The sequence below is a fragment of the Phalacrocorax aristotelis genome, chromosome 11 (genome assembly GCF_949628215.1).
Source record: "Phalacrocorax aristotelis chromosome 11, bGulAri2.1, whole genome shotgun sequence".
NCBI classification, from domain to species: domain Eukaryota; kingdom Metazoa; phylum Chordata; class Aves; order Suliformes; family Phalacrocoracidae; genus Phalacrocorax; species Phalacrocorax aristotelis.
Window position 1 is genome coordinate 22120419 of NC_134286.1, and position 13792 is coordinate 22134210.

The 13792-nt window shown below is 39.2% G+C and overlaps 1 protein-coding gene across 3 annotated transcripts in view; it reads right to left on the bottom strand.

The window, feature by feature from the left end:
- Nucleotides 1-997: 997 nt before the first annotated feature.
- LOC142063002 (ubiquitin carboxyl-terminal hydrolase 12-like) overlaps nucleotides 998-13792 on the bottom strand; it is a 32273-nt gene continuing 19478 nt past the window's right edge. For 2 of the 3 annotated variants that reach the window (XM_075106274.1, XM_075106277.1), the window contains exons 4-9: nucleotides 13410-13636; nucleotides 12113-12189; nucleotides 11131-11214; nucleotides 10283-10480; nucleotides 8207-8285; nucleotides 998-3100 (exon numbers count right to left, since the gene is read on the bottom strand). In XM_075106274.1, the coding sequence (XP_074962375.1) occupies nucleotides 2999-3100; nucleotides 8207-8285; nucleotides 10283-10480; nucleotides 11131-11214; nucleotides 12113-12189; nucleotides 13410-13636 (767 nt within the window). In that variant the 3' untranslated portion in view covers nucleotides 998-2998. The remainder of the gene's footprint in view (nucleotides 3101-8206; nucleotides 8286-10282; nucleotides 10481-11130; nucleotides 11215-12112; nucleotides 12190-13409; nucleotides 13637-13792) is intronic. The other variant, XM_075106276.1, reaches the window with a different exon arrangement.

Below are 13792 nucleotides of genomic sequence, written 5' to 3' on the forward strand. Positions count from 1 at the left end.
ATTAGCTCCATTTATTTATTGCTGATGTGTGAGCCAGCAGGACAAGGACCAGACAGTATTTTGGATTTAAAATGTGTTTTTACAGAGCAGCTGTCTTTTTCAAATCTCGTTTGCTTCTATTGCATTCCGACCCAGTCCCATGAATTCCTACTCACAGGAGCAGCCTTTGATCAAATTTTCCCCTTATAAAAGCGAACTCCAGAGGACGACACAGAAGTAAAGACCTGTCCCGCAATGAACCTGAAGAGCTCCAAGCGCACGGTACTATTTTTGCTTTTAAATGTCTCTGTTCCAGATCAGTCAGATAATATTTACAACAAAGTCTTACGGAGTCCGACAGCAAGGGGTGAAAGAGGGAGAAAGGAAAGGGAAGTCACAGGGAAAGGCAAGAGCAGAGCTGCAGGGGCTGATGAAGAGAGAAAAGAACACCAGCAGCGGGATGGGTGTCAGGGGAAAAGGCCCTGGGTAAGCCCTCCTGCGTTACCAGCACATCAATTATAATCTGCGCCGCCGCATTATTCATTTCTCTTGGTTTAAACCGCTTAGGCACAGGTTACATCCATGCAAACACAGCGGGGTCAGAAGCCCTCAGCCAGCCAGCACGGAGGGAGAGGCTCGGGCGAGCGAGCGGCTAACCAGTTACTTTTATTTCTGCCTCGGATTGAAATTCAAGGAAAAGCGTTTGGGCCATGTGTGTTTGATCATACATGACCTTTATTGGAGACAGGTGGGGTCATTTATTATACAGAAGTAACATCACACCATTCTCTTCCAATTTAATTCCTTTTAGTCTCCTTATAAATCTGTAGCAAAAGTGCACTTTTAACAGTTTTTAATCTATAGTATATATCTTTCAATATTATCTCTCAGTCAGGTATTTTATCTGTAAAAATGTATCGCCAGATATACAAAATACATGTCTAGTGTACTACATTAATTCTTGTATTTACCGTTTAGATTATTTTTAACTCAGTGCTCTTTTTTTATTTGTTGTTTGTTTTTGTTTTTTTTTTTTTTTAATTTTTTGCAAGGCTCGGTGATGACAGGCTTCTGGTGGCGCCACCAGGAGAGGACTCACAGCTTGTGCGTGAACAAGGGGAGAAGACTCTTAGCCAGGAACAATTTTCACACAATAGGAACGAGATGACAAGAATGTTTGCTGTTATTGAATATGTCTCTTAAAATGACAGTACTCTGTATAATAAAAAATAATTAAAAAACCCAACGTCCATATTTTATCTTCTGGGAGAGGAGATGTGCCGGGAGAATGGAACCTGTACCCCATTGGAATACAACGGTAATGATTAATTTGCATTTTGAAGACAGGAGTTAATCGGTAACGTTACGTTTCTGGTCGTGGTAAGAAGAAACAGATACATAGAGCCACCACAAGAAACTGTGAAATGCTGTTTTCCTGAGGACAATATTTTGGTACAATATTTTATATCCTGCACAAGCCACAGAATTGCATAAGTTAAATGTCCTCAAGAACAACAGTCACTGGTGTAACACCACGAACGGCTGTGCTGGGAACCACCACACAGAGGACAGCTCTTGTGTTACCTCACCAGCTGAAGAAAGGAAAATAGTCATTTCCACTGGTAGTTTAGAGCCAGCTGCGACAAGCTTTGGCACGGCAACAGGACTTCTCAAAACGAAAATTACGGAAGATTTTCTGAGATTTCTTACAAACTTCCTTAGTCTTTTCTTTCTAGTTATCCTTGAGATTATAATATATACACACAGGTAACAGATAATTACTTAATTTCAGTCTTCAAAAGACCAACAATTTCCCCTGTTAAGCAAGGCCTATAGAGGTAAAACAATCAGAAGCATTTTTAGGGGGGTGTTACGATTCCCAGATCGACACAGACATTACCTACAGATGATGAGGAACACTTACAGCAAGGTAATGCCTGGGGTGGTTGGTTTGTTTTCCTTCTTGCTCGTTCATTATCTCGAAGACTAAGAACAACTGGATTAGTTACGTAAATAATGCTTCCCTTGGTTAACCCTTCACAATTAGTGCTGTTTCTGTGTATTAGCATAGATTCAAACTGCTAGTTGCATCAGTTCGCTATGTAATGAATGAAACGTTGAACAGATCCTGTTTCGGAATGAGGGCACTTTTGGTTTACACAATAGCTCCAAGAAATGCTGTCACTTCCAACTTTCTACAGCAACTGGTTGCCAGGCGTATCCTTCAAAAGGTAACTGCCTTTCTGCTCCCCTTAAATCTGCAGCGATGTGGCTCTGAGTCAAAACTTCCGCTTCAAAAGAAAACTGCCCAATAGACTAGGCTGAACGTGGACGAAGTTCTATACCTCCTGAAGAAGAAACAGAACAGCGAAAATAAAAATATAAACAGAAGCCGTGCTGTTAGTGTTATCTAAAACCAAGATAATGCATAATGGGGACATTTACAATGCTGCAGAGAGAGGTTTTTTGTCTGTTTTTTTTTTTTTTTATAAAAATTACAGACTTGACATTTCCAATATGTCTTAGCTTTGTACTGCTTCTCAAGTCTGAGTCACCAAAAATATCCAGCAACCAGCTGCTGTTCATATCCTAAAATATGCCTTCAGCTGACACTGAATATTGAAATCATTCTGCTAAAATACAGAAAAACGACGATGGTAGAAACCAAGGTATAGCCTCGGGCCAACGTTAAATGGTAAAAATTCTACAATGCTACTTTTAAATCTCTTCTTCAGTTCATGAACAAATAAGCAGCCAGGTTTCAAGTAGAGGTAACACAGATTTTGGAAGATAGCACGTAAAAAAAGCCCAGAAAGAAAACTGGAACAAAAGCTCTTCTTGTTACGGCAGTCAGCACTAATCCTCCACGAAATGGCAGGGAGAAACCTTTATTCGCCCCGCTGGGTCTGTCCTGGTCCTACAGCAACAACGAGGAACTGCTTCTGCTGTCACAAATATGTTCCATTTGGACACATCTTGATCCCTTTTCTCTTTTATTTGTATACATGTATCTTTTGTCTTAGTCTCTCGACTGGTAGAAGAGGATATATCCAGATTCTGAGTTTTTGGAAATGTCTGATGTTAACCCATAGAATTCTTCAATGGCCTGGGCATCAATTTTCTGAAAATTAATGAGAGTTATAATTAGCTTCAGTCAAAGCACCACGCTAAGAATCCCCTTCCCCCACAAAGCAGTGTTTTCCGTTCTTGGGGGTGGCGCTGGCAAGCCACGCAGTATTAATACAATAATATTTCCGTATCATTGGACCCAACCAAACACAACGGAACAGTTTTTCCACTTATTACCTTCTCTGCTATTGAAAAAAAGGAAACCCAGATGACATAATAAACCTCTGAGAAGTGGTGCACTCTTAAGCTGGACTATAAAAAAAACCATGAAAATGTATCCTTAAAAGAGTACCCATCATTTTTATATTTGCTTTCTCATTCAGACCAGTGTTACCTTTCCTGACTATAGGTTTGTAATGTAAATGAAAAAAAAGCAGTCACTGCTCAGCAAAGATGATTTTTGTACAGCTGGCAGTACATAAGGACCATCCCTGAGCAGATTTAACATTCGGCTAAAATAACTCCAAATTTTAAAGTTTTTGTGACCCTCTTACGTAGGGCAGTCCTGCGAGCGCTACTGGTAATTACACCATGAAATCCATGGATCTCATCTGATTATGATCTTCTGGTCTTATGAGAGCTTTTCTTCCTTAGGATTTGCTGGTGCAATGCCTACTGGAATATTCTCACAAGGTTTGTATTTTAAGAGAAATATATTTGCCCTATTAATAGAATTAAATGGTCTGCTTAAAGCTGTGAACTCTGTGCAGTTTTTCATTTTATACTTCAACCAGCAAGGCCTGGCGGGCATTTTAAAGGGCTTTTAAAGATGCAAGTTCTACCCTACAGTCTTCATCCTGCTCCTGAGAACAACTGGCTTCATGTTACTGAATGGGGTTCTGCAGTCAGCGGAGAGCAAGTGCAGAGACCAAAACACCGATATAAAACACTCCCAATGACCTGGGTTACTCAGAGCTCCACTGTGTCTTAGTGTTTTAAAATACCTTTAGGACTCTGGAGCCGCAGAGATGAGAGGCTGAAGCAGCCTGAATTTGTTGTGGAGAACCAAAGGGAGACTAGTGTAAAGTTTCCCTTTGTTCTCCATGGAATAAAGTGGAGGAAGCAAAGAAGTGTTCAGAATACGAGAGGTCCTGGGCTGAACACCTGCTTTGATCGTGAGAGGGACTAGCTGAGACCAATTTGGGCTTACATTTTACAAGAAAGGGACCATGCTATGACTCCGTCAAGGAGCCTCCTCAGCTACAGAATCCCTCTGGCAGTGTGCTAAATCCTTGCTCAGTGAACAGGCTTTAGCATCGCCGGCGAACACAAAAGCATGAGTTTCTCTACATGGCACTGCCAAGCAACGTGCAAGTTCAGGCCATCCTTTTCCCAGCCTTTTGGAAACACAAGAAAACCAGGCATAGTCAGTGAGTTTCCAGAAGATGCAAAACTGCCGGACAGAGCTGCAGAAATTCTCCCTTGAATACTTTTGTTAAACATCTTCTGTTAAAAAAAGCAATAGGGGGGGGAAAAAACCCCAAACAGATGTTTTGTCTTTCTCTCTTCTCCATTCAAGGACTTCAGAGAAGCTGAAACACCGTACTGAGGGCTTTTGCATTTTCACACAATTTATTAACATAACGTCTACTACAAACTGTTAGATACACATTTTAACAGAAAAATAGCAAAAGAACATTCTTCAGCCCTTGTTTGAGTTGTCTGCTAAATATATTACATGTTTTATTTTAAGTGCCAACTAACTTGCCATGCAATCAAGTCTATTTCCACTACTCATTTTGAATGCAACTCAAACATTTGATACAGATTAATTCATCCTACAGATATTTTTAGTTTTAGCACAGCAGAACTGACTTCCTTTTTTAATTTCACTATCCACAGAAAATACAGTGGAATTGAAAGAGGATTATATAGACTCTACCTCTCCCACCCTTAGCTGACCACAAATATTGTGGACAGCAAAGCTTTACCCAGCTGCAGATTCAGAGTAACCACCAGTTGATGGTTTCAAAACAGCTTTTAGGGTTCTGCAGCATCACCTGGCATTAAGATGATTTCTTCTGTTAACTGAGCTTCACTATCCTTCGCCCATTTCTAGGTGACTCTTCTGGTTCCCCAGCCCAAATCCTTTCCTTGCATACCATTCACAGCATTCAACTGAACACTGCAAATCTCTGAACAAGTATTTAAGCAAAGACACACACAACCATCCTCCCCCTTTTCTCAATTTGGAGAGCTCCCTGGATGGACACTTTTCCCTCTCTGTTTCAGATAAACATTGTCACTGTGATGTATCACTTAGCTGCTCTAATGACATGTCAAATTAGTCAAACAGATCATTTACTCAGGTTTCTTAATTAATGTTGCCTGGTGTGGTATCCCATTTGGACTGCTTTGCCTCCTGGATTTGATGCAGTTGCTTTTCAGATATGCTGTGGTATGATTATCATCTTTCTTCAATGTAATTGAAATTTGGCATTCCAACCAAGTCCAAACAGATAAATAAATATGACATCACCACTTCTGACATTTAGTGGCTAATAAGGATAAACTACTTCCTATTGACAGTTCAGCGCTATTAATTTGTATCACTTGCCAAAAATGCAACAAAGCTTTTTAACTGTATTTAAGGGGAAAAAGCCTTCTCCTGCGTTCTCTTTCAGTTGCAATATCTGTAAGGTGGTACAAGGGCTTTGGGCTCATCTTTTCAAGTCTACTGACTAATACCTGCTTTGTTGTGTAGCCAGTTCACACCTAGAATGCTAGGTCTCCAAAACAAAAATAAAATTAAAAAAACCACCTGCTTTCATGTTCCTAGAGCCTCTGAAGAGCAGAAGGCTCCTGAGGTTAGCCCTAAAACCAGAAACTTATGCAGAATTCACAATCTTGGAGTATTTGGGGCTTTTTTGGCCACTCTGTTTTTGAGGACAACCTCTGTAATGTCGCACATAGCAATATATTTCCTGTGGTGTCACCTTAAGGCCAATCACAAGCAGTTTGAAAATAGCACTTGGTCAAGTTCAGAGTAGATATTTAAATCTCTTTAGGCAGCAGATGGAACTGACAAAAGTCATTGTGGCTTTACTTCACTTTTTCAGTGAATAGCCTACAGCGCTAGTAAGGAACTAATTCTCAGGAGCTGATGACTAAGTGGGGAAGAGAGAGAACAGATGAGTAAAACTGCAGCTACTTCTTCCAGAAGCCTGTAGCATCAGCAGAGGAAGAGCAGTCTCCGCTATCCTGTTCTCTTTGATCACTGAATCGCCAGAAATTCAAGTGAGTTCTAGAAGGTCGAGGAAAGAGAAAGGGCGGTACTTCCTCGAGACAGGGAGGTGAGATGTAAGCCGCACGTTCATCACACGCTTAGAAGGCAGGAGCAGCTACAACGGATCGTCAGTGAAGAGATCCTCTGGGGCAAACCCAGCGTGAATCCTTACGCTACACTCTTCAAGGCAGGGCAAGGAGCAACTGTTCACCAGAAAGGGCCAATGATCTCAAATGACTCACGTGCAAAACTCTCACGAGCAATTTTTCATGCCCGCCACCGGTAGGAAAAACATAGCCTAAATTTCAGAGAAAGCAAATAACACACGCAAATGCCAGCCAGGGAGAGTCTTCCAGCAGGAAAAGGAATCTTAAGCTTCTGGATCCGCAGCTGGGGCAGAGGTAGTGCTACAGGATGGGGCTACACTGCTGATCCTAATCAAGACAGTGAAAACTCAAAGAACCATGGAAAACACAAAAAGTAGAAGTTTCAGATCAAAGACCTTTATTTTTACAGCATTTTAAATAAATTCTGTAAAGGATGATGAACTTAAAAAAAGAAAGCCATGATTAAAGCTAGAAAAGCAACTTAAAGGAAAAAAAAGCATCCATCCATGAAAGAGGAACTACATTCTAGCTCACTTATGACAGCTCCTTGAATTTATTGTCCAATAACAGACACTGCGTATATAAAAACTATGTTTTGGCACATCTATAAAAGTGCCAACAGTGTTTGCAGATAAAAAGAATTCCAGTTTGACCTAAAAGCTAAGATACAACATAGAAGTGACTGACAGAAAACAAATACAGAACAACAATATGGTTATTTTACATCTACTTTTAAAATTTGAAGTTTATCACCTGAATGGAAAACATCGTAAATACTTGCATTTAAAAATATGAAGTGAACAGTATTTCCAAAACTAGCTGACAATTACATATTTCGGCTGTGACAGAAAGAGGAAAATAACCCTCAAAATAGAACAATGGGAGAAAGGCAACTGTTCACAGTCATACAAGCTGTCCGAATGACCAGAGAGTCACCCCTGATGCTCAAAGCTCAGCAAAGGTTAAAAAACAAAAAACTTGGAGAATGTACTACATCATCTTTGTATCAACACCGGGAAGGATTTTGCTGCACCTACTTAGACGCTTAGCATCAAGCCTTAACCTTGACCAGGAGAGCTCAGAGGCAAACGGTACATTTTCATCTCTACAAAAAGCAGTTCTACTGTGGTATTTGTTCTACTGTTTGGTATTTGCTTAATAATTATGTTAAATACTTGGATATATTAATATTTTGGATATTAGTCTTTACAGGTACGTTAGTAGAAAAGTTAAGGGGAAAATTTGCTTGTGCTGACTGTTTAAATATTATTGCCGATAGCCCAAAGATGGTGGTATACCCTCAGGACCTCGCTACAGTCTCCCAAATCTTTTTTTTACAGTTTTTCTACACTTCAGTTTGTTGGGGAAAACTGCCTACAAGACAAGGTTAGAAGTTCTTAAATGCAGCATGAAATGCAACTAGCACAAAGTGAGTCAGTAACTAACAGGAGCCCAAAAAGTGGGCTGAAATAAGAGCTTTTCAGATCCCAGATAAGCCAATGGTAGTATTTCAGCCCAGAGAGGTGCACACTACCCCATGTCTGATGTGTCAATACAGCCCTTGCGTAGGTTTGCGCTTCTCCACGCTACCCCTACAACGACGATGCACAAAAATGTTGAAGTCTACTTTTGAAACGCCCAGAATTATTCCGTGCGCATGCTTTGCTGAAATACTTTGAGGTGCAAAAGCTAATCCCAGACATAAAAACGGAGCTGGAGAGTGATGCTGTCTTCACTTGTTTTCACCATGTAAAAGCATACCTACCTCTACAATGTCATCATCAAACAGCAACCAAAAGCCATGGCTCTTCACAATGGTGATATAATGTCCACGGTTTGGACCACTGCCGGAAAAAAGGATTGAAGATTTATTATTCTCATGCCTGCAAAGGCAGGACCGCTGCTCTCCCACATGATTCTAGCTGTTACTGGCAGAGTTAGATTTCCCAGCTCTTAATGTTGTCTAATACCACTCAATATTGTTTAGGTTCTTAGACTTCGCCAAATTGCTTGAATTAAAATTCCTGTCTTTGCTACTTGCCAAATACAATGGATTCAAAAGACACAATTTTGTAAATATTTTAGAGAGCCATTCATATATTTGAAAGAAAAAAATTAAAACTTAATTATCTCAATCACTGTTTTGTCACATTCACCATTGATGAGGATTTTGACCACCGTTCCAAATTGTTAATAACCGTCTGAAATATTTTATTTGCACAGGAGATATTTTTTTTAATTCTTGGTGTGGTTTAGCCTGCGGCTGACTGCAGACAGGCCTTCTGCAACCGCTGGTCCCCGCTTTCCGGTGGCAGTTTCCCAGTCCAATTCTATCACCTATATCCTGAATGCTTACCTTGAAGGGAAGGGACAACAAAATGACCTAACTCAAGGGAGATGGATCTGCAGAGTAAAGGCAGGCAGATTGCCCTAAAAAGGTAGTGCTTTGGGATAATAAGCTATATGGATGGAAAACTACGAGCTATCAGTCTACTAACCTGAAATTCTGTGAGAACAGTCCAGAAGACAGTGGAAGAAAATACATATATATTCTGCCCCCCGCCCCGGCTCTACTTTTTACTTAGCATCTACATAAGGCTAAAACAACCTCTATTCCTTCCAGCTTTAGGCAAAAGAAAGTACTTCTCTGGTCCTTCCAGAATTACTGATAAACATAAACACACCCTCTGTCACAAAATGAAACTTCTTTGTTTAGAGCAACTAAATGAAAAGTAAAACTATAAGGGCAAAATATTTACAACCAGTCCTGAGAACTCAAATATTTAGAATATATAGTTTATCTTAAGTCCTCAGTAAGTTCCCAGCAAGAACTGAAACCAGAAGAGTCACAGGACTCCTAGAAGGCCCATATAAGACAACAGGTTTGAGAAGAAAAAGCAAAACCATTTAGTACATGTAAATTAGTCATCACCATTGTTAAAACATGTAAGTGTAGTTATACGGATAGCAAATTAAGAATCTTCAGAAGAAAATGCATAGGATGAGACCATCAAATGAGAAAAATAAATAAAAAATAGCACAACTGCACCACAGCAGAAATTGCATAGAATTATACATATTTATACTAAATCTATGCAATATTAGTGTGCTGATTATATTGTCTTGCTCCTCACAAAGATGTTTCAAAGCATTTGTGTGCTGTAATAACTTAGTACTTTAAAACTTACACTTCCAGACGAAAGCAGTTACAAGTATTTTTTTGCTTTCCATGACTGGTCTCTTCCTAAAAGTGCTTAAAAATTTTTCCTCTTTGCTTTTAAAAACAGAATCAAAACACCGACAAAAACAACAACAAAAATTTAATGAAGAGAATAAGGATATTTTTAAAAATCAGCAGTACACAGTCTACTCCACATGGTGGCACCAGCTTCTAAAAAATCTTTAATGGTTTAGCAAGTAGCAACATAAGATCTGTAACTTAATTCTATTTCAGTAAGTGTTTTTCCCGGATTTGTTTTTATTTCATTTAGCCATCCTAGAAGGCATGGTGGGGGGGGGGTTGGGTTGTTTTTGTTTTTTTTTTAAAGACCACTTTTACTTTGCTACAGCTCAAAGAAACAATTTGTCTGACTTGCTGCCATATTCGAAAGCTGATACAAGAGCAAACCTGTGTACTCAGAAAGAAAAATTTAAAACAATGAAAAGTGGTAAAAAGAGCAAAACACTTTTTTTAAAATACTTTCAGCCAACTACCTCTGACGCTGCTTAGCACGCTCCCGTCTTGTCAGCCACTGTACTGTTATAAAATGGCGTATGGGTGACAGACTCCTAAATTTCAAGAAAAGGCATTTAAAGTCCAGAAAGCACAAAACCAACATACCTGCCACAGTGAACAACTACAGCCACAAGGTCATACATTCTGTCAGGATTTGTAGCATCTCCTGAAGTGTTAAAGAGCCGGAGCTCCAAGGGAAAGACTACACGGTAGGAGAGTTTGGTGTATCGATGCAGCTGGTCCATGTATTTGAACCTTTTTAAGTGCAGAGCTAGAATCATGGGCAACTTTTTCACTCTCATTCTGAACCACAAAAATATGTTAAAGAAAGAACAAGGTATTAGCAGATCACAAAAACAAAGCTTTGTTCAAGAACAGGTTCAATATGAAGAAGATTCTTAAAAGGCATCTAAAATGTTGATGAAGATTTGCAAAAGGCTGCTTTTCTCACGTATATTCCAGTGAGAATAGGCAATATTTATTCTGAAAGATTAACTACACGACTGATACCTGAATGCAGGACAACTGTCTACGTTGAAAACATCAATTTTTCACCACGTCAGTGGGAAGAAATAGATGAAATAAATCTGTCTTGCCGCTCTGGCTGTGACCAAGGATGAGGTGAGAAATAAGATTTTTGTGTATGGTATTCTCAGGGAAAGCAGTTGGGATGGTTTTCAGTGGCTTTAAGCTGATTAATGCTAACTGAGGAAAATGCAAATGTCTGGAAGCACCAGATATATCCTCTTCTGGGAGGAATACAAAATTAATCTATTTCTCTCTGATAAGGCTGCCACGAAGTTACTTGGTCTCTTTTTTCCTTACTCCCTTCCCCACAAACACAGACCTAAACAGTCTTACGTTTTCTTTTCACTGAATTCACAAGGCCTGTTTTTCTAACAGCTGCCCATTTTAAGAGAACATTTACATTATCCTGAATATTTGAACCTTACCTCTTTTGTGCTTCCTGTTTGCTGCGGCACTGCTCACAATAGTATTTATATTCACTGCATAGAGTTTCAGTATTACTAAACCCTCTGTGGAAATGAAAGAAAAGTCAGATGAGCAAATAATGCTGAAAAAACCCGAAGCACACAGAAGATAAAATTCCTCTTATTCGATCACTTATACCTCCCAAAACACATCTTAGGTGTATCTGTCCCAGTCTTGGGATGTAGTATCAATGTCCAGCTGGGAAAATCTGGAAGTTACACCCCCAAGTATTAACTAGATACTTTCTGGGCAGGATTCAAACACGATAGGTAATAAACAGCAATAAGGTGATTGTGTTTTGTTTCCAGATGTAGCCACTCCATGTTTTCTTTGGCGGCAGACATTAAACATTAAGACCCATAGTCATTAGCCGTTGACTAGCCAAAGTCTGGATTATCTTTCAACTCCTAGCAATTAGCATTATACATCCATTATCAGCTATTAAAAAGCTAGATGCTATATGCAACTTGCAGTAGCCCAGCAGTTGATAAGCCTTGGATCTAGCCAAATACACGGAGCAAATTTCTATCAGCAAAAAAAAAACCCGAACCCAAACCCTGACCACAAACATCAGGACCAGACAACTGAAATGCAGTAACAATATTAAAGTAAACAAGAATTTATTATGAAACCAAACATACCATGTTTAGTTCTGATAAAACCTGGCTATATGATGTAACAAATTAAAATCCCCATAAAAGAAAGTGAAAATCAATCTTACACACCACTAAGGAATCATCGTACTTATTAACTACTAAAAACCACTAGGAACCTAGCAGCTGCAAAAAGCCATGATAAAGATAAAATGACCAGCACTCCAAACAGAACGTATTTTACCATAAGTCAAAGCCTACAACCATTGCACAATTCAGCAATGAAGCTACGCTCATTCCTTCTGACCAAGGGCAGGTATTTTTGCCATTCGCAAATATTTTCATTTACCTTAGACAGTGTGTAATTGATGTATTTTGTTCCACATCAACCGATAGATCCAGAAAGTCCTCATCTTTGCTACTAACCTTGAAAAAAATAAGAAGAAATATTTCATAACAGTTTAGAACTGGCAGATTTCTTTTAACCATTTCTGGAATGGTGCAATGTCCTCGTTGCAAGTAGAGACCTTTGTGATAAAAAGTAACTCACACACAGTGGCCCTTTCTTGAAGTAAGCTAAAACTGAAAAAATAACCTGACGTGTTGTTACAATCCAGAGAGGAATATTGAAAAGGAAAAAAAACAAGCCCAAACGCAGGAAAAAATAAAACCCACAAAAAACAAACCCAAAAACCTTCCTTGCAAAACATCTTCCCCCCCTTGAGACTTCAAGACACATCTCCTTACTTCACTGCAAAACCAAGATTTTAACCACTTGGAGCTCTCAGAGGTGGAAAAGCTTTAACCATATTCCACTCTGTTTTGTAGACCAATAACAGCTTTCTGCTGCACCTCAGAGTTTAACAGTAAATACTTATAGGAAACACAGAAACAGGCAGGTGGGTTTTCAGTTAAATGGGTTAGCAGTTAGGCAAACCGTCTTTGCATTTGCGGAACAGTCACGTTTAATTTCAAAATTCCTGAGACAGAATCTTATTAATGTCATTTTTAGAGCTTCTATTCACCATATAGCCATAATTTTAGATTTAAAATGTCAAGAACAGTCATCTCAGTTGTAATCACTTTTTTTCTCTCTCCATCTGGGTTTTCATTTTTTTTAGACATATTAAGTCAGACATAGTACACGGCTAACTACAAATTCCTGGTCTGAAGGTGGTGTGGTTCTTCTAATTCTAGACTTCGTGCACTTGTTTTGCTCTCAAATAGAGTGGCTACGGACCAGCACCAAGAAGCACAGACTTCCAGTTCAAGAAATTCAGTTAATCCCAGAGTTAAATAAATAGCGAGCAACTCTCATGTAGAAACACAACATAAACTATCAATCACTGACACAGGAAATAACACGAAGACAAAAAGGCAGCTTATATCAGCCAGGTGCAGACCACCTCGATGGAAACAGGGAGGAGGAACAGAAAAAACACTACGCTTTTTCTGAGAAACATACCTTAATGAGTATTGGTTTGAACATAGAGGTGATACAGTCATAAAATAGGCTACGCTCCATATTTTAATAGAGAGAGTGCAATTTCATCTATCCTAATAAATGAAAAAGTGTGCTTAGTATTAGGGAAAATGATCCAGAACCTGTGAAAAATCTAAGAGGTTTGGTTTTGTTTTAAACGTACAGCCTCACAGTTAAGACATCTGGTTTCATTGGTTAGTGTTCCTTGGAAGATTTCATGGACCCACGTCAGATCAGTCTTGTCTCCTTCTTCACTCTCAATGCTGCCGTTCTGCAGTTTGCCATTCTGTTTCTCCTGCTTTTTCTCTTCTTGTAGTAAGTCAGCAATAGTGTTAAGTAGGTAGTTTAGGAATTCATGTGCATCCTGCTGCATATAATTATCAAATAATTCTGGAAAGGAAGAGATCAAGGAGAATTTAAAAAAAAAAGATACCTCATAATATCAAGTTACTATGCTTTTAGCAATCTGTGCGCGCCCTTCCCCCTTCTCTACCCTGTTATACAATTGTGGGTTACACTGTTAAATGTCTTTGAAGGTTTATACTT